The 22,339-nt window shown below is 36.7% G+C and overlaps 1 protein-coding gene, 1 long non-coding RNA gene and 1 pseudogene across 3 annotated transcripts in view; all 3 read right to left on the bottom strand.

The window, feature by feature from the left end:
• The window catches only part of LOC306642744, an 838,964-nt gene that overhangs the window by 359,834 nt on the left and 456,791 nt on the right, over positions 1-22,339 (bottom strand). The gene's annotated exons all lie outside the window — the stretch shown is intronic.
• On the bottom strand, positions 7,325-7,756 carry LOC306642624 (2-iminobutanoate/2-iminopropanoate deaminase-like; the record flags this gene model as incomplete). Its single annotated transcript, XM_079108391.1, has 1 exon — positions 7,325-7,756. One exon carries the CDS (start codon positions 7,754-7,756, stop codon positions 7,325-7,327), a length of 432 nt encoding a protein of 143 aa, XP_078964517.1.
• Positions 19,882-20,765, bottom strand: LOC306642623 (GTP:AMP phosphotransferase AK3, mitochondrial-like; annotated as a pseudogene). Its single transcript has 2 exons — positions 20,676-20,765; positions 19,882-20,540 (listed from the first exon to the last, which is right to left on the bottom strand). The product of its transcript is annotated as a GTP:AMP phosphotransferase AK3, mitochondrial-like (transcript).

The following is a 22,339-nucleotide window of genomic DNA, read 5'->3' as shown; positions in this document are numbered from 1 at the left end:
AGACCATATTTGTTGATTTTTTTAAAAAGAAAATCATCATTCTGTGCTGTTACCCGCCCCCCCCCACCACCATTCAAGTGATGTTGGGTAAATCCTGGGCTCCTAAGGAACTTGTCCTTGCCCCGGAGTCTCCTGTAATTGCTGACAACTCACCCGCTGGCCCTACTTGGTTATTCCTGTGATGATTCAACCTTGAGATGGCCTCTGATTTGATGTGGTGCCTTTTACCACAGCTGAGGCCTAGGCCTGCTGCCTGCACTTGGGGTGAAGGAGGATGGGGCTTCAGGGGCAGCACAGAGGAGATGGTCACCAGGGAAGTGAGAGACAATGGTATTTCTGGGGCCCCCCAAAATAGAATCACCTTAGACATCTGAATGAATTCATAAATAGCATTAAACTCTAAATAGGGTCCACATGCTCTGCAATTGTAAAACAAATAAATGCACTATGGGCAGTCACACATAAGGCCTGCTTACTCACTAGGACCATATGACTGCAGAAAGGCAAGGAAGAGGAGCCAGCCCCAGGCAAAACTCATGGCCCTTGTTGGTTTAAAAAGAAGAAAAAACTTAAAAAATGAAATAAAATACTGTTTTATGATTATTCAGATTTGGTGAGACCAAGAAAGCAGGAAATGACTGCATTAAAAAGAGTTCCCAGAAGGAAGGGGACCCACACACTATTCAGGGACACATGGGAGAGAGCACCAGGGTCTGTCAGGGTGCAGAGGGAGTAAGAAATCAGGGCAAGGACATTGATTGTGGTTTCTCAAAGCTAGAGTATACGTTTGCTTCTGAGGTTCTAATTTAAAATGGTAAAATTAAATGGGTGCTGAAGGCAGGGACCATTTCTAAAAGTAGGAGTGTCAATGACCAGGGAAGAAATCAAGTTTGCTCATTATGGGGACATACCAAACAATCATTTCTTCCCATAAACTTAACTCTAGCACATTTATTTAGCATCTGATACAAATACTGTATAAGAGTTATACTTGTGATGAGGTTACTGTCTGAATTCACAAATATTTCTAATAGAACATTTTAATAAGACCTACAGATTTGGATGCGTCTCTAGCCTCCTTTTCTTATGTTCAGGAGGTGCAGGTTCCTCAGTTGCATAGGTACTAGAAGATCTGTAGGGAGAATACCAGGCATCCTGAAAAGAAAGCAGGGAATGTGGTGCACTATCACTCAACTACATCATTATCCCATGTTAAAATTTATTTTGAGAAAGGGTCTCACTAAATTGCCCAGGGTTGCCTGTAATCCTATAATCCTCCTGCCTCAGTCTCCCAAGTAGCTGGTATTAGAGGTTCTGGCTGAGTTTCACAGGCTTTTCTTAAACTTGGATCCCGTAACCTCAGCCCCCTAAATCACTGGGTCTAAAGGGGTTGATGCACTTCCCACTTGCTCTAGTGTTTGGATATTTAATGACAGGAATACAGCTTCATAATAGGTCTATCCTTTTGGAGAATGGAATAAGTGGTTCAGAGGAAGCCATTCTATCTAGCAGTTTTCCAAGAGGGAATCAAAACACAATTCATCACCAGAAAATTGAGTCTACAAAACTGAGGAAAGCAAAAATGCTCTTTCGCTTGAAACAGTCAAGCTTAGCTCTGAGATTAGGAGCCTTGCTGTCATAGGTGGGGGCAGGGACTGAGACCAATTATATTCAGACCAACTCTGCTGAACCCTGAGTTATCTCTTCCATGCTGAGGTAGGGCTGCAGGATAGACTGATGAATTTTATTCTCCTGCCCCCAGCACATAGTTTGGAACTTTCAGAAAGAGCAGGGTCATCAAAGTCATCCATCCAAGAAGGGAATGAAAACTCTGCAGTGAAACTCTGCATCCAGATTCCCCAAACAATCTTGACCACTTTTGTCAGAGCTGAGAAGAAATAAATTGCATAATAACTGAAGCCCTAGAAAGAAAACACCCTACTGCAAAAATTTGGCCAAGAAAAACCAATGAGTAGATTACTGAAGAGCACTGTCAATAAGTTCTTCTTAAAGATTATTAATATAAGGAATTGTTATAAAGTGATCATAATTATGGAGGATTAATGTCTCTTCTCAATTTGGTATGACACTTGGCATAGTAGCAAGTTCAAAAATTGAGTGCAAATATTGACATTGCACTATTGGCCCAAGCCAGAACACACAGTAAAGTGAAAACAATTCACTAAAAATTCCTCTCAAAAAGGTATAAGAAAAAATTATCCCAAAAGATAGGTAGAAATACTAACAATATGGAAAATCAGGGAAACAAGATATTCCAAATAGCTCACAACACAACTGACCCCATGGACTCCACAGTAGAGAAAATGCCAGAAAAAGAATTTGGAAAGCTGATAATAAAAATGTTCAATGAACTTAAATTTCTAAGGAATGAACAAAAGAATAAATATACAGGAAGTAAAGGAACATTTCAAGAAAGGGACAGATATTCTGAAAAAAATAGAAATCCTGGATATGACTTGTGGAGACATGTTTAAGAGGCTCTAGGATGGCGGTTGGCATTGGGCCAAGAGGTGGCGCATAATTAGTGTTAACATGGCGTGAACTCTTAGGACCTTTTGCTTGATTGGTTGATGTGTCTTCTGTGCTCCTGGTCAATAGATGTTCCCCATTTCTTGATTGGTAACATGGCATGTGCTCCAATCATGCTACTTAATCCTAAGCTGATTGGCTGCCTTAGTGTATATAAGACATTCTCTTCACCTGGGAAGGAGGATTAAGAACGCACCTATAGGAAGCACCTCTGATAAGCAGCACCTCTGATAGGACGTAGACACACCTCTAGAGGCATCTCCAAGAAGAAGCAGCAGACCTCTAAGAAGTAGCCTCTCTGAAAGTGTAGGACCTCTAAAAGCAAGCAAGCCTCTCTTCCTCTATAAACTAGGGAACAAGCAAGCAAGCAAAAAAGCAGCCCAGAAAAAGATAATAGAAGTAGTTCATTCCCAGTCCACCTCCGATAAATTCCCCGGGGTTTGTTGCTGCAGGTGGCAACAATGACTCATTAAACCAAATTAAGAATTCAATTGAAAGCATCACAATAGATTAAATCACAGGGAAGACATATTCTTAGACCTCAAAGACAAAGTATATAAACTTGAAAACAAAGTCCAAAATAAAGAAAATATGTTAGAAGATTTTGATAAGAATATTCAAGAAAGCTTGGATAATGTTAAGAGACCAAAGAATCATTGGCATACATGAAGGCACTGAAATACAAACTAAAGAAATGCACAAACTTTTAAGTGAAATAGTATCAGAAAATTTCCAAACCTTAAGAATGAGACAGAAATCCAAATAAAAGATATATTGAGAACTCCAAAGAGATAATATCAAAAAAGATTCCCTGTAAGACACATTATAATTAAAATACCCCATAAACAAAACAAAGATAGCTTATAAAAGCTGCAAGTGAAAAACAGCAAGTTACATTTAGATGTAAGTCAGTTAGAATTTGTATTGATTTCTCACTCCAAACCCTGAAAGTCGGGTCTTAGAATAATATACACAAAACTCTGAAAGATAACACGCTCTAACCAAGATTGCTGTGTATGATAAACTCAAAACAAACATCATAGTAAATGGAGAAAAACTAAAATTATTCCTTTAAAATCAGAAACAAGACAATGATGTCAACTCTTGCAACTCTTATTCAACATAGTTCTTCAAAGTTTATCCAGAGCAATCAAGCAAGAGAAGGAAATTAAGGGGATATAAGTAGGAAAAGAAAAAGTCAAATTATTTCTGATTGTTGATGATGTCATCCTACATCTAAGAAGAACAAAAAATAACAACAGAATATTTCTAGAACTGATAATCAAATTGATGCAAAGTAGCAAGATACAATATCAATATAAAAAATGATAGCTTTCCTATACTCCAATAATGACTCTCCTGAGAAATAAATTGGGAACATTATCCCATTCACAATGATATCACAAAATAAAATAGAATACTTAAGAATAAATCTAACCAAGGAGGTGAAAGACCTCTATAATTAGAACTATAGAACACTTAAGAAAGAAATCAAAGCTCTTAGAAAAGGAAAAGACCTCCCATGTTCTTGGATAGACAGAATTAATGTTGTCAAAATCAATTATCACCAGTTAATTAATGATCACTAAAGCATTATGCAGATTTAATGAAATTCCCATTAATATACCAATGATATTCTTCACAGAATTAGACAAAAACGTCCTAAAATTCCTTTGGAACAATAAAAGACCCAGAAGAGCCAAAGAATTCCTGAGCAAGAAGAATGATGCTGGAGGCATCCCAAACCTAATCTCAAATTATACTACTGAGCTGAAGGAACACAAATGGCATGATATTGGCCCCAAAGCAGACATGCATGGAGACCAATGGCATAGAATAGAAGACTCAGAGACAAACACACATAGACAGTCATCTGATAGTTCATTAAGTTGCCAAAAGTATAAGCTGGGGAAAAGATGACCTTTTAAACAAATGGTGCTAGGAAAACTGGATATTCATTTGCAGAAGAATGAAACTTGACTCCTATCTCTCACCCTGCACTAAAGTTAACTCAAAGTGGGTTAAAGACCTGGGGGTTTGTTTCAGTCAATCTTTTCACTGTTATGACCAAAAAAACCTCCAAGAACAACTCAGAGGAGAAAAAAGTTTATGGTAGCTCCTGGTTTAAGAGATGCAATTCATGGTTTGCCACCTTCAAAGCTTTGGGCCTTATTTGAACATCATGTCAGAAGTATGTGGCAGAAGAAAGAAGCTCAGTAAATGGCAGCCAGGAAGTAGAGGAAAAAGTTCTGCTCCCAAGTTCAAATATAAGCCCCAAAGGCATACCCCCAGTGACGTACTTCCTCCAGCTGCACCCTACCTGCCTACAGTTACTGCCCAGGTAAACCATCAACAGACTATTTCTCTGACTGTTTTACACTTCTTATCAGCTGGTCATTTTACCTCTGAAAATTCTTGCACCATCTCATACCTGAACTTTTTAGGGACACCTTATGCCTAGGCCACGATAGAATTAGAACAGAAATTTTCAACTGCTAGAAGAAAACATAGTTTTGATATTTCAATATATTGGTGCAGGCATGCAGTTCCTTAACAAGACTTAACAATTTCCCCTAAAGCTCAAGGAAGAAAATAAAAGATCAATAAGAGTAGTGGCATTATAGTTAAAAATGTCTACACAGCAAACAAAACAATTAAGAGTGTGAAGAGAGAGCCTAAAAAATGGGAGAAAATCTTGTCTGGCTACTCCTGTGACAGGGGATTAATATCCAGAATATATAAAGAACTCAAAAAACTTATTTCCCCCCCCCCAAAATTATTACCCAATTAATAAATAAGCAAAAGAACTAAATAAGCAAAAGAATTTTTTTTTGTGGTACTGGGGATTGAACCCAGGGCCTTGTGCTTGCAAGGCAAGCACTCTACCAACTGAGCTATATCCCCATCCCCAGACATTTTTTTTTTCAAAGAATACATACAAATGGCAAACACATATTTGCAAAAAAGTTCAACATTCCCTGGAAATCAGGGAAATGCAATTCAAAACTACATTGAGATTTCATTACATTCCAGTTAGAATGTAATTACCAAAATTATAAATAATAAATTCTGGTGAGGATTTGAGGAAAGAGGTACCATTGTATTTCTGGTGGGACTACAAATTAGTATGACTACTTTGGAAAGCCATATGGAGATCCTGCAAATGACTAAGACTAGGAACCATGACCTAGATATCCATTCCATGGGGTTTATCCAAAAGAACTACAATCAGCATACTATAGTGACACAAGCACATCAATGTTTATAGCAGCTCAGTTCACAATAGGTAAATCATAAAACCAGCCCAGGTGCTTATCAACAGATGAATGATTAATGTGTTATACATACTTAGCCATAAAGAAGAATAAAATGATGGCATTTACTGGTAAATTCATGAAACTGAAGAACATCATGCTAAGTGAAATAATTCAGACTCATAAAGTCAAGTGTCAAATGCTTTCTCTCACATGCAGAAGCTAGAGAAAAATAAAGAAAAAACATAAACCATGAAAGTGGAAGGGAGGTCAGTACAGTGGAAGAGGTGATTTGAAGGGGAGCGGGGAGGGATGGTAAAGGGAGGAACTGAAAAGTTAAGTTGACCAGATTGTGCTCTATGCATGTGTGAGTCTATCATAGTGAATCCCACCTTTATATACACCTATAAATCACCAATTTATAAAATATAATAGATGGGAGAAATACCAAGTGAAGTAGGGGAGGGGAAATGGGGAAGAGGGAGAAGGGAAAGAGTGGAGAAGGTAATGGGGCTGAATGGAGCAAGTTATATCCATGCAAGTATGATTATGTCAAAATGAACTTAACTATTATGGATAGTTAAAATACTAATAAAATATAAAAATTAAAATAAACTTTAAGAATCAAAATAAATAAAAAAATAAGACCTATAATGAACTTATAGGTTCATTGGGTAACTTGGGCAATACTGGCATTTTTACACAATCCACTGCTTGGTTATGGCCCCATGTTTGCTAGATCATCCCAGTTCCAAAATATTCAATGGAGGAATGAGAAAAAATAAAAATTTTAAAACAAATTTAGAAGTGGAATATTTCACAACACAACTAATCTTATCTCTTCAAAAATCAATATAAATTCCCCTACAGAGGAATAAAAACACATCACCAAATACAAAAAAGGACACAAACATAAAAGAGCACCAAGAATAATAAATACATATGTTAATATAAAATACCCTTGTCTTAAGTTTTACAAATTCTTGTAATTCATAGTAAAATAATTTACTATGTAATTAAAAATAATAACAAGAGTGCCAAAGAGTTTCTTTTTCTTTTTAGGGAAATATGCATGTACATTTTACTTTCATTAGAAAAATATTGTCTATATAAAATTTTGGTCCACTTTCTTATCCTTTACATGTACCATTTGAGATTGAATATTTTACTCAAGGAAAAGCATAATCACATATCTAACATGAGAACTAAATATTTCACATCATTTAATTAATATGATTTAATTGGATTAGGCTTGTTCTTTATAATTTTTCAGGAACAATAGCTCATCTATCCTGTTGTTTTCCCTGTACTTTACATGCGTGACTATGTAATGAGTGTCCCATCTCCCATATTCATCAATGAGTGTATATACGTGTAATTTATTGCATCAGTAACTGGATTCATTATCTAATATTCAATTGATGTCAAATCCATCTATGATATGGTATTTCCAGGATAACTGCAGATATTTTAGTCACACGTACACTTTCAACATCAATTGTAAAAATGAAGATGTTAGTTTAAACATGTGGTGAGAATAATGCAGCCCAGTTATAGACCTGCTCTTGTAAGAGGTGCTTAGCTACTGCTTTAATCTCAATGCCTGCTCCTTTGGATAAAGCAGCAACTTGGTAAGCAGCTCTAGCAGGAAAATTACTCTTGAAACACTCTTTGTAGATTTTATTGACAGTGTAGAAGTCATTCATGTCAGCCAGCAAAACAGTTGCTTTGCCCACCTTAGTGAAGTCACAGCCTGCAGCTTTCAGAATTTCACCCATGTTTGTAAGAGCTTGTTTAGTTTCTGTTGCTACCCCTCCTGGCACAAGCTGTCCACTAGAAAGGTCCATGCCTATCTGTCCAGAGATGTAAATGGTCTTATCCACTAACACTGCTTGACCGATGACCCCTGGGGATTTTGTGGTGCTAATCACTTTTCTGATCAGGGACGACATATCTAATCCTTCTTTTTCACACCCCTTCAGGAGAAGAAACCTCTTCACCAGGCCCTGCCCACTTCTCCCCCAACAACTGACCAGACCCGGACAGAGTCTGCTGGATGAGGTTTCTAACATATACATGAATGAGATGTGTAAATGCATGGAAATACACAAACAATGGGAGGAGGAAACAAATATATCACCATGTGATTTTTTTAAAAATTTTAGTTGTTGATTAAACTTTATTTAATTAATCTCTTTTATACAGTGCTGAGAGTTCAACCCACCACCTCACACATTAGATACACAAGTGCTCTATCACTGAGCTACAACCCCAGCCCCTATTATGTGATTTTTACAGTATACATTAATTGATATCACATTTGAAGGTAAATGTTGGTAAGTTGAAGGTGAATTATATAAATTGAAGAGTAACCACAAAAAATACTTGCAAAGAGATATCAAATAAAATCTAATAATGGAAAACATGCAAGAGATTTACATGAATAATTTTTAAAGGAGAGATAAAAAAAGGGTGTGACAAACAAAAATATATGCTATCTTGGAACCATATGTAAATGCTCAAAATAATTCAATAAGAAGGCAGATATTTTTAGACCCAATGAACAGCAAGACCTAATCTTACAGCATACATATAGGAATTGCACTTCAAATCTAATAAATGTATAGATTAAAAGGATGAAAATGGTATGTGATGCAAATATTAAGGAAGGAGAGCTGGGATACTATATTGATAGCAGATCAAAAAGACTCCTAGACCCAAGTATTACTAGGAGAAAGAGGAAATTTTTATAATGACAACATCAATTGACTGAGAAAATAAAACTATACTGCCTATGAGTACAATAAGAAAGTTTCCAAAAACAGGAATCCAAAATTTCTTGATATAAAAGAAAAAAAATAGGAGAATTCTCAAGTATAGTGAAAGATTTTAACCATTCTCTTTCAGGATGATTTGAAAGTGTTGACAACCAACTTGTATTAATTGAATTACCTAACACAGAACACTCCAGCCAATGACATCAAAATGCACATTCTTTTCAAGATCTCCTGAAACATTTGACAGCATAAACTATATTATGGGTCACAAAGCCAATCTCAACAAACGTTAAAGAACTGAAATGATGCAGAATATATTCTTTGAACATAATGCAATTATGCACAGGAAAAGGTTTATAACAGAAACATATTAGGGAAATCCCAGAATATAGGGAAAATAAACAATGCTCCTCTAAATGGCTATTGGTCAAAGAAAAATAAAAAGGTAAATCTTAAACTTTTTTTAAATTGACTATGAAAACACAGCATACCCAAATTTGTGAGGTGCAGCTAAAGGAAGTTAAAAAATATATCTACAGATTTTAATATATTAAAAAAGACAAATAATTAGTAAAAGAACAAATTAATTCAAAGTAAATAGCAGGTTCTTATAAGAGCTAAGCCAATCTGATGGGGAAAAAAGAAGAACTATGGAAGATCAATGAAATCCAAACCTAAATCTTCAAAAATATTAATAAAACTTATGAGCCTTTATTTGTACTCATTTAAGGGAACAAGGGAATACCAAAAATGGGAGAAGAGGAATCACTATATATCCTAAAAATACTGAGTGTAACTGAATACATATTGAAAGGGTAATAATTAAATATTATAAAAAACTTTGCTAATAAATTAAATAACTTAGATAAAATGAAAATCTCCTAGAAGATATTATATGTAAATAACACTAGAAGAAATAAACTCCTTGGGCCATCCCATATGTATTTTAAAAATTGACTTTGTAATAAAAAATTTCCCATGAACAAACTCCAGACCCAGAAGACTTCACTCATAAATTGTCAAATATTTTTTTTTAAAAAAATACCAATCTTACATAAATGCTTTCAGAAAATTAAACAGGAGGGAAGATTTTGCAAATTATTTTATGAGACTGGATGTATCATGTGTGCACAAAGAAAAAAAAGAAAAAAAGAAAAACTATGACTAAAGTGTCATGGAAATAGAAATAAAAGCTATGAACAATAGTATCAGTTTAAAACAAGCAATATATGAAATTGATAATACATCAGGATGCAGGATACTTGGTCCCAGAAATGCTAGTTGAAAGATGAATTATTGTAATTCACCATATTAGAATAAAGGACAAAAAATTATTATCTCAAAATATGCTGTGTTAAGTCTCCATCACTATCAATTCATCAATTAAAAAAGGTCTGTTTTTTATCACAGTCTTCAAAATTCCAGTCCATGATCTGTTGGCCTCATTGATGTGGGCCTGCTTGGTGTGAGGCCCCATCACAAAGGGGGAGCCTGGTGGAGTAAAACCATTCACCGCAAGGTCGGAGAGCAAAAGAGAAAGATGAGGATTTGGTTCAATCCACTATCTCCTTTAAAGGCACATCTCCACTGACATAAAGACTTCCTTCTAGTCCCCAGCTCTTGAGGGTTTCACTATCTCCCAATAGTGTCACCCTGGGGACCAAACCTTTAATAATACGTGAATCTTTAGGGGACACTTATTCAAACCATAGCAGATGTAGAATAAACATTTTAAAACTCCAATACCTATGAGTAATAAAACATCCCAGTAAATTTAGGAAGAAAGAAATGTCCCCAATGTGACAATGGGTGGCAATGAAAATCTACTGGAAATGTAATACTAAATCTTGTGCCTTAATTGCTTCTTTGATAATCCAGGACAAGGTTCTCACTTCTCCCATTCAATATTTTACTGGATATTCAAGCCAGTTCAATAAAGCAAGATGAAAAAACTGAATAACATACGGATTAGAAAGGAAGAAGTAAATATGTATTTATTTGAAACAATATACTTATAGAAATAGAGAAGTCTTAGGAATCTAGAAAAAAATACTAGACCAGGTAAGTTAAAGTTAACAAAGACCAAGATGCATGGTTATTTATAAAAAATAAATTTTTATTTCTATTTACTGGCAATAAACAATATAAAAATAAAAATGTAAAAGCTACAATACCACTGGACAATAGCAATAAAATATGAAATATTTAGGAATAACCAAATATATGCAATATATTTATAGAGAAAACAACAAAATATTGATGGAAGTAATTAAAGATCTAGATAAACTGTAAGATACACCATGTTCAAGGATTATAAAATTTAATATTATTACTATTATTTAAAAATAATTTATAGATAACTATATATAATTTAAAGGCAACACCAGTCAGGATTTTTAAAATTATATGTTTAAATTGAGTAAAAAATACTAAACTTAATAGGGAAATGTAAAGGATCTAGAAGAGCCAAAACAACTTTGTAAAAGGATGAGTTACCAACACACAATGGATCAAGGACCTCAGAATCATACCAGAGACCCTTCATTTATAGAAGAAAAAATAGGTCCAAATCTTCAACATATCAGCTTAGGATCAGACTTCCTTAACAGGACTCACATAGCACAAAAAATAAAAGCAAGAATCAACAACTGGGATACATTAAAACTAAAAAGCTTTCTCTCAGCAAAGGAAACAATAAGTAATGTGAAGAGAGAGCCTACAGAGTGGGAGAAAAATCTTTGCCACTCATACTTTAGATAGAGCACTAATTTCCAGAATATATAAAGAACTCAAAATACTCTACACCAAGAATACAAATAATTCAATCAACAAATGGGCTAAGGAAATGAACAGACACTTCACAGAAGATCTACAAGCAATCAACAGATATATGAAAGAATGTTCAACATCTCTAGTAATAAGAGAAATACAAATCAAAACTACCATAAGATTCCATCTCACCCCAATTAGAATGGTGATTATCAAGAATACTAGCAACAATAGGTGTTGGTGAGGATGTGGGGAAAAAGTTACACTCATACATTGCTGGTGGAGTTGCAAATTATTGCAGCCACTCTAGAAAGCAGTATGGAGATTCCTCAGAAAGCTTGGAATGGAACCACCATTTGACCCAGCTATCCCACTCCTTGGCCTATACCCAAAGGACTTAAAATCAGCATAATACAGAGATACAGCCACATCAATATTCATAGCTGCTCAATTCACAATAGCCAGACTGTGGAATCAACCTAGATGCCCCTCAATTGATGAATGGATAAAGAAACTGTGGTATATATGTGCAATGGAATATTACTCGGCCATAAAGAATGATAAAATTATGGCATTTGCAGACAAATGGATGAAATTGGAGAATATCAAGAGGGGTGGGGGGAAGGGACAAAATAACAGAATGAATCAAACAATATTACCCTATGTAAATTTATGATTACATAAATGGTATGCCTTTACTCCATGTAAACAGAGAAACAACATGTATCCCATTTGTTTACAATAAAAAAAAGAAAAAAAAAAAGGATGAGTTACACAGGCTACTTAAAGACTTAATACAGAGGACAGACATTAATAAGCAGATCCAAAAATTGAATCAAGTAATAGATTCAAATAATTCAGAAGGGAAACAATTCAGTCACTAGATCTTTGAGAAAAAATGAATATCATCTCTCACCTCTCACCATACACAAAATTTAAATCAAAATTTAGCATAGACCTAAATGTAAGTGTTAAAGTTGTAAAATATCTGGAACTAATCCTTTATGGTAAGCAATGATTTCTTAGATAAAGCACCTAAAGGAAGAACCATTTTTAAAATGATAAATTGAATTTCATTAAAATGTAAAACTTCTCTTCCAAGGCTGCCATTTAGTACTTAAAAGGACAAACTAAAAACTCCCTGGGTAACCCAATTGAAAACTTGAGTTAAAAGACCTCTGGCCTGAACAAGGAATCACAGATGCAGATTTCCCTGCTCCATTCCACTAATCTGGACTATAAACCCTGTACATTGATGGCATAAAAGGCAGAAATAGAGAACTGAAATGAGTGGGAAGAAAGGTAGGCTAGTTTGAAATCCCTGGTCTACAAGAACAGTACAAAAATGAGGCAGAGCATCCTGCGTTCTCTACTCAGCAGAGAAAGATCACCCAAACCCTGTGTTTTCTGACCCCAGACCTGGACAATCAAAAGGAGCTCAATCAGGCTTTCTCCTCCCCTAGACAGATAGAAATAGCTGCCCACTCTCACCACTTTCATGCAACATAGTGCTTGGAGGACTAGGCACTGCAAAAAGCAAGAAAAAAGAAACAAAGTTATACAAAATGGAAATGAAAACTTTTGCCCATCACATAATCGTCTACCTAGAAAACCCCAGAGAATCTACAAAAAAAAAAAAAAAGAAAAGAAAAGAAAAGAAAAGAAAGAAAATCCTCCCTAAACTCTCAAGTAATTTAACATGGATACCGAATACAAGGCCAGAAAACAAATATAAATCACTACATTGCAACATTACTACATTTAACACTACTGAAATGTGCACTTAAAAGCAACTGATAGTATAAGTTCTATGTTATCTCTTTTAACAAAGTTTTTACTTTTTTCTTTCTTTCTTTTTTGCCAGAAAGCCATAGGCAGGAGAATCACAAGTTCAAAGGCAGCCTGGGCAACTTGGTGAGACCCTGTCTGAAAATAAAATTTTAAAATGTTTGAGAATGTAGCTAAGGATAGTTAGGGCAATTGTCTAGCACATACAAGGCCCCAGTTTCAGTCTCCGGTACAAAAATATGCAACTGGCCCCTGATTAGCTGTAAAGTTATATTTTGTCCTTAAAGATAATTGAAAATATAAATCAAACAACAGTAACAATCACTTTTCTATGTACTAACTATAATGACCTCACAGAAACCAGAATTTAAAACGTTATCATTTACAACTGCACCAAAGAAAATGAAATTCTTAAAATAAAAACTTTAAAAAATATGTATGTTGAAAATTATAAAATACTATAAAATAAATTAGAGGTGATCTAAATAAACAAGAGATATACCATGTTTATGCATGGGGAAGGATCAATATATTAAATGTCATTTCTCCACAAATTGATCTATTAGTTTAATGCAAAGGAGGATAGATTATTAGTTTCCAATTCGAGATTAAGTGTGGGTCTAGGGAAATATAAGATGTGGATGTAATTATAAAATGTCAACCCAGAGATTCTTGTGCTCATGGAACTGTTTAGTATCTCTACTATGATAGTGGCTACAGGAAGGTACACAAGTAAAAGTTGTATGAAGCTTAGTACACACACCCACACACACACACACACACACACCAGTACAACTGAGACAGGAAGTCTGATTGTTGTTGATCATATCAGTGTCAATATCCTGGTTGTGATATTTCATTACAGTTTTACAATATGATACCATGGGGACATGAAGCGAAACTGGGCGTGATGTTCAATGGATGTCTCTGTGTGTCTCACAAATGGATGTTAATCTATAGTTATCAAAAGAATTTCAATTTTAGCAAATGGGACAGAAGATTGGAAGAAATATTTCACAAAAGAACATAAAGAAGACCAAAGAGCACACGAAAAGAGTTCAACATCATTACACAGTTCTTTGAAAAGGTGAATTAAAATCTTGCTGAGCTATCACTATGCACCCATTAAAATACCTGTAATCACACATGAAAAAATTATCTGGAAATGCCAAATATTGACAAGCATGTGTATTTAAATGGAACCATCACATATTTCTGGTGGAAATGTAAATTGGTAGTCATGTGGAAGTTTCCCATGTAATTAAACAAACATGTACTTAGTGTGTGACCTGCTATTCTATTCAAAAGTAATTACTCAAGAGAAATGGAAATATATGTCTACATAAATGTAACAAAAATGTTTATATCACATTTCTTCATAACAGTCCCAAACTGGAAACAACTCAAATGTCCATCAATAAGTAAAAAGAGTACTACTCAACAGTAAAAAGATGCAAGAGGTAGGAAATTCAAAATGATTATTCCAAGCAAAATAAGTCAGACACAACAACATAAGGCATTCTAATGCCCCATTCATATTAAATCCCTGGAAGAGGCAAAACCAATCTAGTAACAGAAATACATCTGTGGTCTCCTAGTGCAGGATGAGGAGAATGGTTTCATAAAGGTAGGAAGTAACTTCAAAGCAGTGAAAATGTTAAGTGGTTTTATGGTTATATGGTTATATTGATCAAAACTAAGTGAACATTTTAAACGGTGTGTTGAAGTTATTCAGATACAACTTTAACAGTTTATAAAAAATTATTATAAATGTAATAAAATTATTACATTTATTTGGTATGGTTTCATCATACCAAATAAAAATAACAGCTAAAATGACATCTGTTGTATATGAATTCTTTTCAGAAAGTATTTCCAAGACAAAAAGTATTTTTAAATTATTTGATGCTATTGTTCTCATTATTAAGTTGTTCTTGCAATCACTACAAATTTATAAAAAAAATTCAGATCTTTATAATCATCTGGTGCCTTTCACCAAATACTTCACAATGGATACTTGCCTCAACATAAAACTTTAATGTTTTATCATCATTATCATTAATATTTCAAATTTAAAAGAGTAAGGAAATTCATTTAAAGAAAATCTCTAAATCACCATACCCATGATTTTGTTCAATAATATCTCTCTCTAAAATTTATGTCAGGAAGTAAATGGATTCTGTAAGGATTGGGTTATGTTTATCAATTATTAACAAATCATTTACCATTAATAGGAGACCCAGTGTATGCATTGCAGTGGCACAATATGACCATGAGTTGGTGCTAATAACCTCTGTTGCAGTCTCAATCTGCAGAAAGGGTCTGGTAGCAGGAAAAGAGCACAGTGCTCTCAGAGGGCTGGATCAGCCATGGATTTCCTCTTTGTGATGTTCTCTTAAGAATAAATGCCCTTAGATAAACACTGATTAATGTCAATCCCCTAGTCCACAGAATAAGGCATCAATTGCTGTGAACAAAAATTATATAAATGCCTACTCTATTCCTAAAAGGCTGCAAATAAGAGCTAATTTACCCTACATAGGACCTGATTAAAGTCTAAATTATCCCAGGTCCACATAATTCTTTATCACAGATCAATGGCTCACACTCTACAACCTGAGTACAAATTCCCCAGAGGCAGGTGGAAACAGAGGAGGAGCTCCTCTGAATTTCTGGTGTGATTTTTTAACACCAGGTGATAGTGATGCTTCGGGCTCAGAACACCCTACAAAATCACTAAATCACCTCAGATAAAGCCTCAATTTCTTTAGGGCTTCTTTATCCAAATTCCTTTTCTATCATGCTGTGCCTATCTGGGTGACACTAATGCCACATGCTGCTACCCCATCACAGTAAGGAAAGAATAGTGGGACCATTGGGGAAGATGGGGCAGAGGGGAGTGTCCCACAGGGAGTAAGGACTTCAGAGCAGATGGGTTGGGTGGAAGGATTCTCTATGCCTCTCCCTCCATCCCTCAGCCCACACAACCTTCCTTGGTGCTTTCTTTGATGAGAGAGTCAAAGAAGCCTCTCATCTTCCTTGTGTCCTGAGAAGAAATGCCTATGTACAGAAATCTGTCTATAAAATTCTGCTTTAGTCTGTCTGTTGCTATAACAAAATACGTGAGGTTGTGTGCTTTTAAAGAAAAGAGACTTATTTAGCTCACAGACCAAGGGCATGGCGCTGGCCTCTGCTTGCTCTAGTGAAGGGCCTCATGGCAGATGAAGTCATAATGGTGGAATCACAGACAGAAGAGATCACATGGCAAGACCAGGAACCAAGAGATTGGGGAGACTAAGGCTCCTCTTGTAGAACAATCTGCAGTCATATGAACAAATCCACTTTTATCGACCTGACCCATTCCTGAGAGATAGCATTAATCCCCTCTGAGGGTGAACCCCTGTGTCCTAATTAGCCATCACTATCACTAGGTCCCACCTCTTAAAGACCCCACTACCTCCCAGCACCAAGACCCTGGGGACCAAGCTCTAACACATGAAACTTTAAGGGACAAACCACATCCAAATTGTAACAACCTACTACCCAGAACTTTGAGGATTTTATGTGATCAGAAATCACTAATATTAGCATTGTTATGATTTGGATGTGAGGGGTCCCCAAAAGATCCTGTGCTAATGCAGTTAAATTCAGAGGTGAAAGGACTAGATTATGAGCTGTGACCTAACCAGTGGATTAATCCATTCTCTGGATTAATAATTTGAATGGATTAACTGGGGCATAATTGGAGGCAGGTGGGTAGAGGCTAGAGGAAGTAGGTCACTGGGGGTGTGTCTTTGGGTATTTATATTTTGTCCCTGTTGCTTGGTCCACCCCCCTTCTTCCTGGCTGCCATGAGTTGAGCAGCTTTTCTCTGCCATGTCCATCTGCCATGATGCTCTGCCCTACCTTGGGCTCAGAGCTCTGGAACTAGCCAAAAACTGAACATCTAAAACCATGAACCCAAATTAACTTTTCCTCCTCTGGGTTGCTTTGGTCAAGTATTTTGGTCAAAATGACAAACTTAACTAACACAAGCATTATCAAAAACTCAAGTTATGACCAAGAAATAGTTAATAGTAAATAGAAAAATCACTTAACTGGTGGAGAATTTTATAGAAATCCACCTTAGTTTCATAACTCCACCCCACAGAAATAAGACTCAAAAGTAAGGTGTGTTATTATGAATTCATTTTTGTGATTATTATTCATTTAAGACATGCTCATGAGTTTGCTATTATGAAAAAAATCAGTCATTTTAATTACTGTCCTTTCCCAGAAATCTCTGAAAATAAAATACTTCCTGATATGATACTTAACAGACTTGAATTGTTAATGATCATTTTTAAATGTATTTATTAGTTTATTATTGTTATACATAATAGTGGGGTTCATTCTGACATAATCAATTATGCTTAAAATATAATTTGCTCCATTTCAGTCCTTAGTCCTTCCTCTAACCCTCCCCTCCTCTTTCTTCATTTCTGCTTCTTCTACATTCAGCTTCTTTCTATTTTGGGGAGCTCTATATATAAACATAAAGGTGAAATTCACCATGGTTTATTCATATATGTCCATAGCATAACTTGGTTAATTTCTTTCTGCAGTTCCTCCCTTTCCCCATCCCCCACCCTCAGCTCCTTCCTGGGCTCCACTGATGTCCCTTCTATTTCCAAGGAACTCCTCTTTCTCTCTTTTTTTTTTCTTCTATTGTCCACATAGAATAGAAAACATTCGATCCTTGACTTTCTGAATCTGGCTTATTTCTTAAATCAGGAATTTTTCAGAGAAAAATTTCAAAATCAACAAAACTAGTTTTTAAGTGCATAGAAATACCTTAACATAGGGAGATGGGGTTTGGGTGGCATTTCAGTCCTTGACCTGAGGCAGGGCAGGTCTTGTGCAGTGCTGCTGGCTCTCGGCTCCACACTTTAAGGTTATCAAAGGGACAGAGTAGAAGACAGCCAGCTCAGAGGAACTGTTTATTAATTTCAGTTTGAAACTAGAAGACCTCTGGCTGCACCTTGGAGACCACTGCTTTATTGAAAATTATTACTTGAGATATTAATAAGCAAACCAAATGCCTTTGCAATCAACTTTGTTGAGCAAAGAAAAAATTGTATTGATCACTTTTTCAGGGGGCAGTTTATAGAAGACATCCAGTTGAATCAGAAAGGAGTCTCTCCAGCTGCATACATGTCCTGTTTAATGTTCACAGGACACATCATGCTCTGTGGTGGCCTTGTGCAGAGGCTCACATGAGAAATATCTCCATGCTCACGGAAAATAGTGTGCACATCATGCTGGCATTCATACTCACAACCACCCAGTTTATAAGACATCACCGCAGGGAACAGATGATCCTGACCCAGTTTCATTTATTTCCAAAAGAAACTGAGAGTCACGTGGTGGGTGAGTGGTTCCCCACCCCCCCACCCCTCTGCAAGGGTGGCCATCCAGCTGCAACTACAACTAGGGTCTATAACCACTGGCTTCAGAAAGAGAACTGTCAGAACCTCTCTACACTGAGACTCTACCCTCTGCCCTCATCCCTCAGAACAGGGCTCCACTGGTGCAGGCCTGGAGCACATCAAAGTGTTCTTGGGAGACAGAGAAAATGGCTTAGTCTCTTGCATCTGGAAACAGACTGGAATGTCAGAAACATAAGTGGGAGACAAACACCCCTTGGACCCCTCAATACCATCCTCATCAATAGCCCAACATCCTTCCCTGTCCTCCCCTTCCTTCCTTTCCTTTTCACAGAGCCCCAAAATCCCTACAGAGAAAGTCAAATAAACCATACCTTCCTCAAAATCCTCCTGTGCTGGCCACCTCAGGTTCTCACCCAGTGCCCCCAGTCCTGCAGGGTGTGCCTTCTGGGGGCCTCTGTGGCCTCAATCTCACTTTGCCCCTCCCACATGGCACTCCACTCATGCTGGAGGTTTCCTTGAACTATTCTGGATGCTGTTCCTTCCCAGAAATCCTGTTTGATTTCCTTGGGCTTGGAATTCCCAACCCCCAGTGCTACAGGGCTCCTTCCCTCTCAATGGGCTTCTCCCTGAGTCCCTATCCCAAAAATCTCCCATGATCCCCAAGGGGGCCAGGTCTGTTCTTCCTTGTCAATATTCATGCCTGGCCCACTGCTATCGACAGCATTTATGTATTCATTCATTGTCATACCACATTTCCCCAAGCACAGGTCATGGGAAGCTGTGTGCCAGAATCAGGTACTTGGAATATATCCACAAATAACTGGTGAGTACATGGGAAGTGGGAACTTAGGGTCAGAGAGATTATGTGTTTCTTAAATTTGCAGTAAATTTGCATCTTGCAACAGATCTATAAATCCAGTTGCTTTTTTCCTGGAATTTTATACAATATCTTACCATACCATGTTCCACAGGGCTAGAAAACATTTTTTTGACATCAGTCTATGCAGAAACCTCTGATGAGGTATTTTCCCCAAATGATATGTACTTTTCCAATTTTCAACCACTTACTCTTACTGAACCAAAAGGTTATTACTAATTGCTCTTTTAATTTTACTCTAACAGATTCTTCAAAAAAGGTTCAATATCTGATGTTTTTGTATTGTATACTCATAGAAGATAATGGGATAAAATATACTAGATGATTTCTTAGTATCTAAATTCTTTGGCACATTCTTAATAATATCCAGAATAAAATCAGAAGAAATAAAACAATTTTCAAAGAATTCAAACATGCTGGAATCTTAGTAAAAGGACCTACTCATGCAAAGTTGAGGAGGTTCTGCTCATCTTGTTAGTTACATGCTTTTCTCCCCATGGAGTAACAGACTTTCTGGTTTGATTGTGGAAATTTTGTTTGTAAGAAAGCATGTACGTAGGGCCAAATCCTGTTGCTTTCTCTTCCAGAAAATGTTTCCAACACTCCTTTTTTTCCTGATACTACTCCAGGACTGGATCTGTTTGGGCTTTATAAGCCTTCAGTCTTTTGATTACTGTCTCTGGTTTATCATCCTCACACTGAATCAGAGGCTCTCCAGTCAGATCATCTATGCCCACAGTTTGGGGAGGGCTGAATTCAAAGTTGCAGAATCAGCCACTGGCTGGATGAATCCAGCGAGCAGTGAGGTGTTGTTTAATGACCTCAAAGGGCACTTTCAGGTTGATTACTGTGTTTATCTGAGAAGCTTTATCCATAGCTTCACCCTGGGGAAGTGTCCTTAGAAAACCATCTAACAGTCAGATATATGGAGGGCCAGCTTTGCCATGATGACACTTGGGATGAGTTTCCCTCAGTCAGTGAAAGTCTTGGCTAACACACCAATTTCTGTGCTTTGAAGCACTTTTTGTTGAAACAGGTCCCCACTGGAGAGCTGCTTCAGCTAGAAGTGTTTGGTAATGTGCCACGACAGGTTGCCCTTGCCTTATACAGGAAACCCTCATGACCGCTGCATGCAATAGCTAATCCTAACCCTAACCCTAAGCCCCCTTTGTCACTGACAGAGGAGCTGACTGTGCAGACAGCATGGTGGTGGCCTAGCCCGCACACTTACCAGCTTCCCTGCCAGGACTGCTGGCTGGATGCACTGCAAGCAGATGGTGGCCCCAGCCCCCAGGCTCTCTCGGAAGTCCACAGAGATCATTTTCTATACTCATTATGTAGAATGCAACTTTGTATCACCAAATTATTTTCCAGTTCTCTTTTACATGCCTATAATTGAAATAAAGTAATAAATTAAAAAACAAAATTTGTACTTTTAAAATTCAATCATCTAGATTTTCCTTTTTTTAACAAAATAATTGATTTAGAGCTTTTAGTTCACTCAAAAAATAAAAGGAAGGTCCAGGGATACAGCTAAAAGATGAGCATTTGTATAATGTGCAATCCCTGAGTTTCATCCTTAGCAGCAAAAAAAAAAAAAAAAAAAAAAAGTAAAAAAAGTAAATGAATTGAACAATACAGACAATAATGTGTGAGAGTATAAATTCCTTTGAAACATTGCACAGAAGAATATCTGTTATTAGAAAGTTTGTGACCAAGTTTGCTTCAGATTTCAGAGTTTTTGGAATTGCAAAATATTTCCAGATTTTACTGGTTGAGTATCCCTAATCCAAAAATCCAATGTTAAAATGCTCAATTTGAAATTTTTTGAATGTTGACATGATGCTAAAAAATTTCAGATCATTTGAGATTTCATTTCCTCAATAAATTAGATATAAATGTCTAATGTATGAACACATGGGAATCGTTTTCTTAATACTTGCAAATTTTAATTCCAAAGAGCTCCTGGTCCTGTTGGTCTCCCAGTTTCTTCAAAGAATACAATGAGAAGGATTCAACTGTGTCCAGCATAAAATACTATTTCCAGCAAATGAAAAACTCCTTCAAATTTGGTCCTAGAGAAAGATGTGCAGGTAAAATCCTAAGGAAGGGGAGAGAAAGAGCAGAAGGGAGACAACTGAGCTAATATCTGGGGTCTTCTATGCACAGTAGTTTTAAAAGGCAGTAATAGCAAACAGGGGGGTTGAGGTGATCCCAGATGACAGCAGTGTACAGTGAACAATGCCACAACTGCAGCTGCCCCAGAAGGTGGTTCTCCGTGGTTGTGATTTGCAAAATAATTATTTAAGACTCTTGCCCGTGCCTCCCTCCTCATTCAGTGGTGCCATATATTTCAGGCTTACTAAGTGTGTTTCTTTTTCCTTTACAACAAGGGACAGTTCAACCCCACAGCCCAGTGAAGCAGCTTCTCCTTTCCATCCCCTGTCATCAGATGTACTCAAGGGCACTTGCATAGTGCTGGTACCTCCCTAGGTGTGGATGACAAGGGCAGGAGGGAGTCCTTGCATGGTCTCATTTGCTTGAAGGGATTTTCATGTTAAAGGGGTTAATAACAAGCTAATGAAAGAGTGCTCTCCATATCTGGATTCTTCAAATGTCATCTATTTCTCTTTGTTCATTACTACAGTTCACAAGGACAACTGGGGATTTCTTATGCTTTGCTAAACAGAAAATCATGCATCTCTCAATTTTAGAGTGTATGTGCTCACCACAAACAGGGGAGCCTGGTCAATTCCACAGGGAATCAGGATTATTCCATGGAAAGTGGAGAACAACTAACAACCACCTGCCCCAGGGCTACTCACACATGAGCAAAGGGGATTAACAGTTTTCATTATTTAGAGTCAGGTGTGAGAACACTCCCAAGGCCCCACG

The sequence above is a fragment of the Sciurus vulgaris genome, assembly GCF_902686455.1.
Source record: "Sciurus vulgaris genome assembly, chromosome: 13".
In the NCBI taxonomy this organism is placed as follows: domain Eukaryota; kingdom Metazoa; phylum Chordata; class Mammalia; order Rodentia; family Sciuridae; genus Sciurus; species Sciurus vulgaris.
Note: the sequence above shows the minus strand (reverse complement) of the source record. Positions and strands in the feature narration are given on the sequence as shown.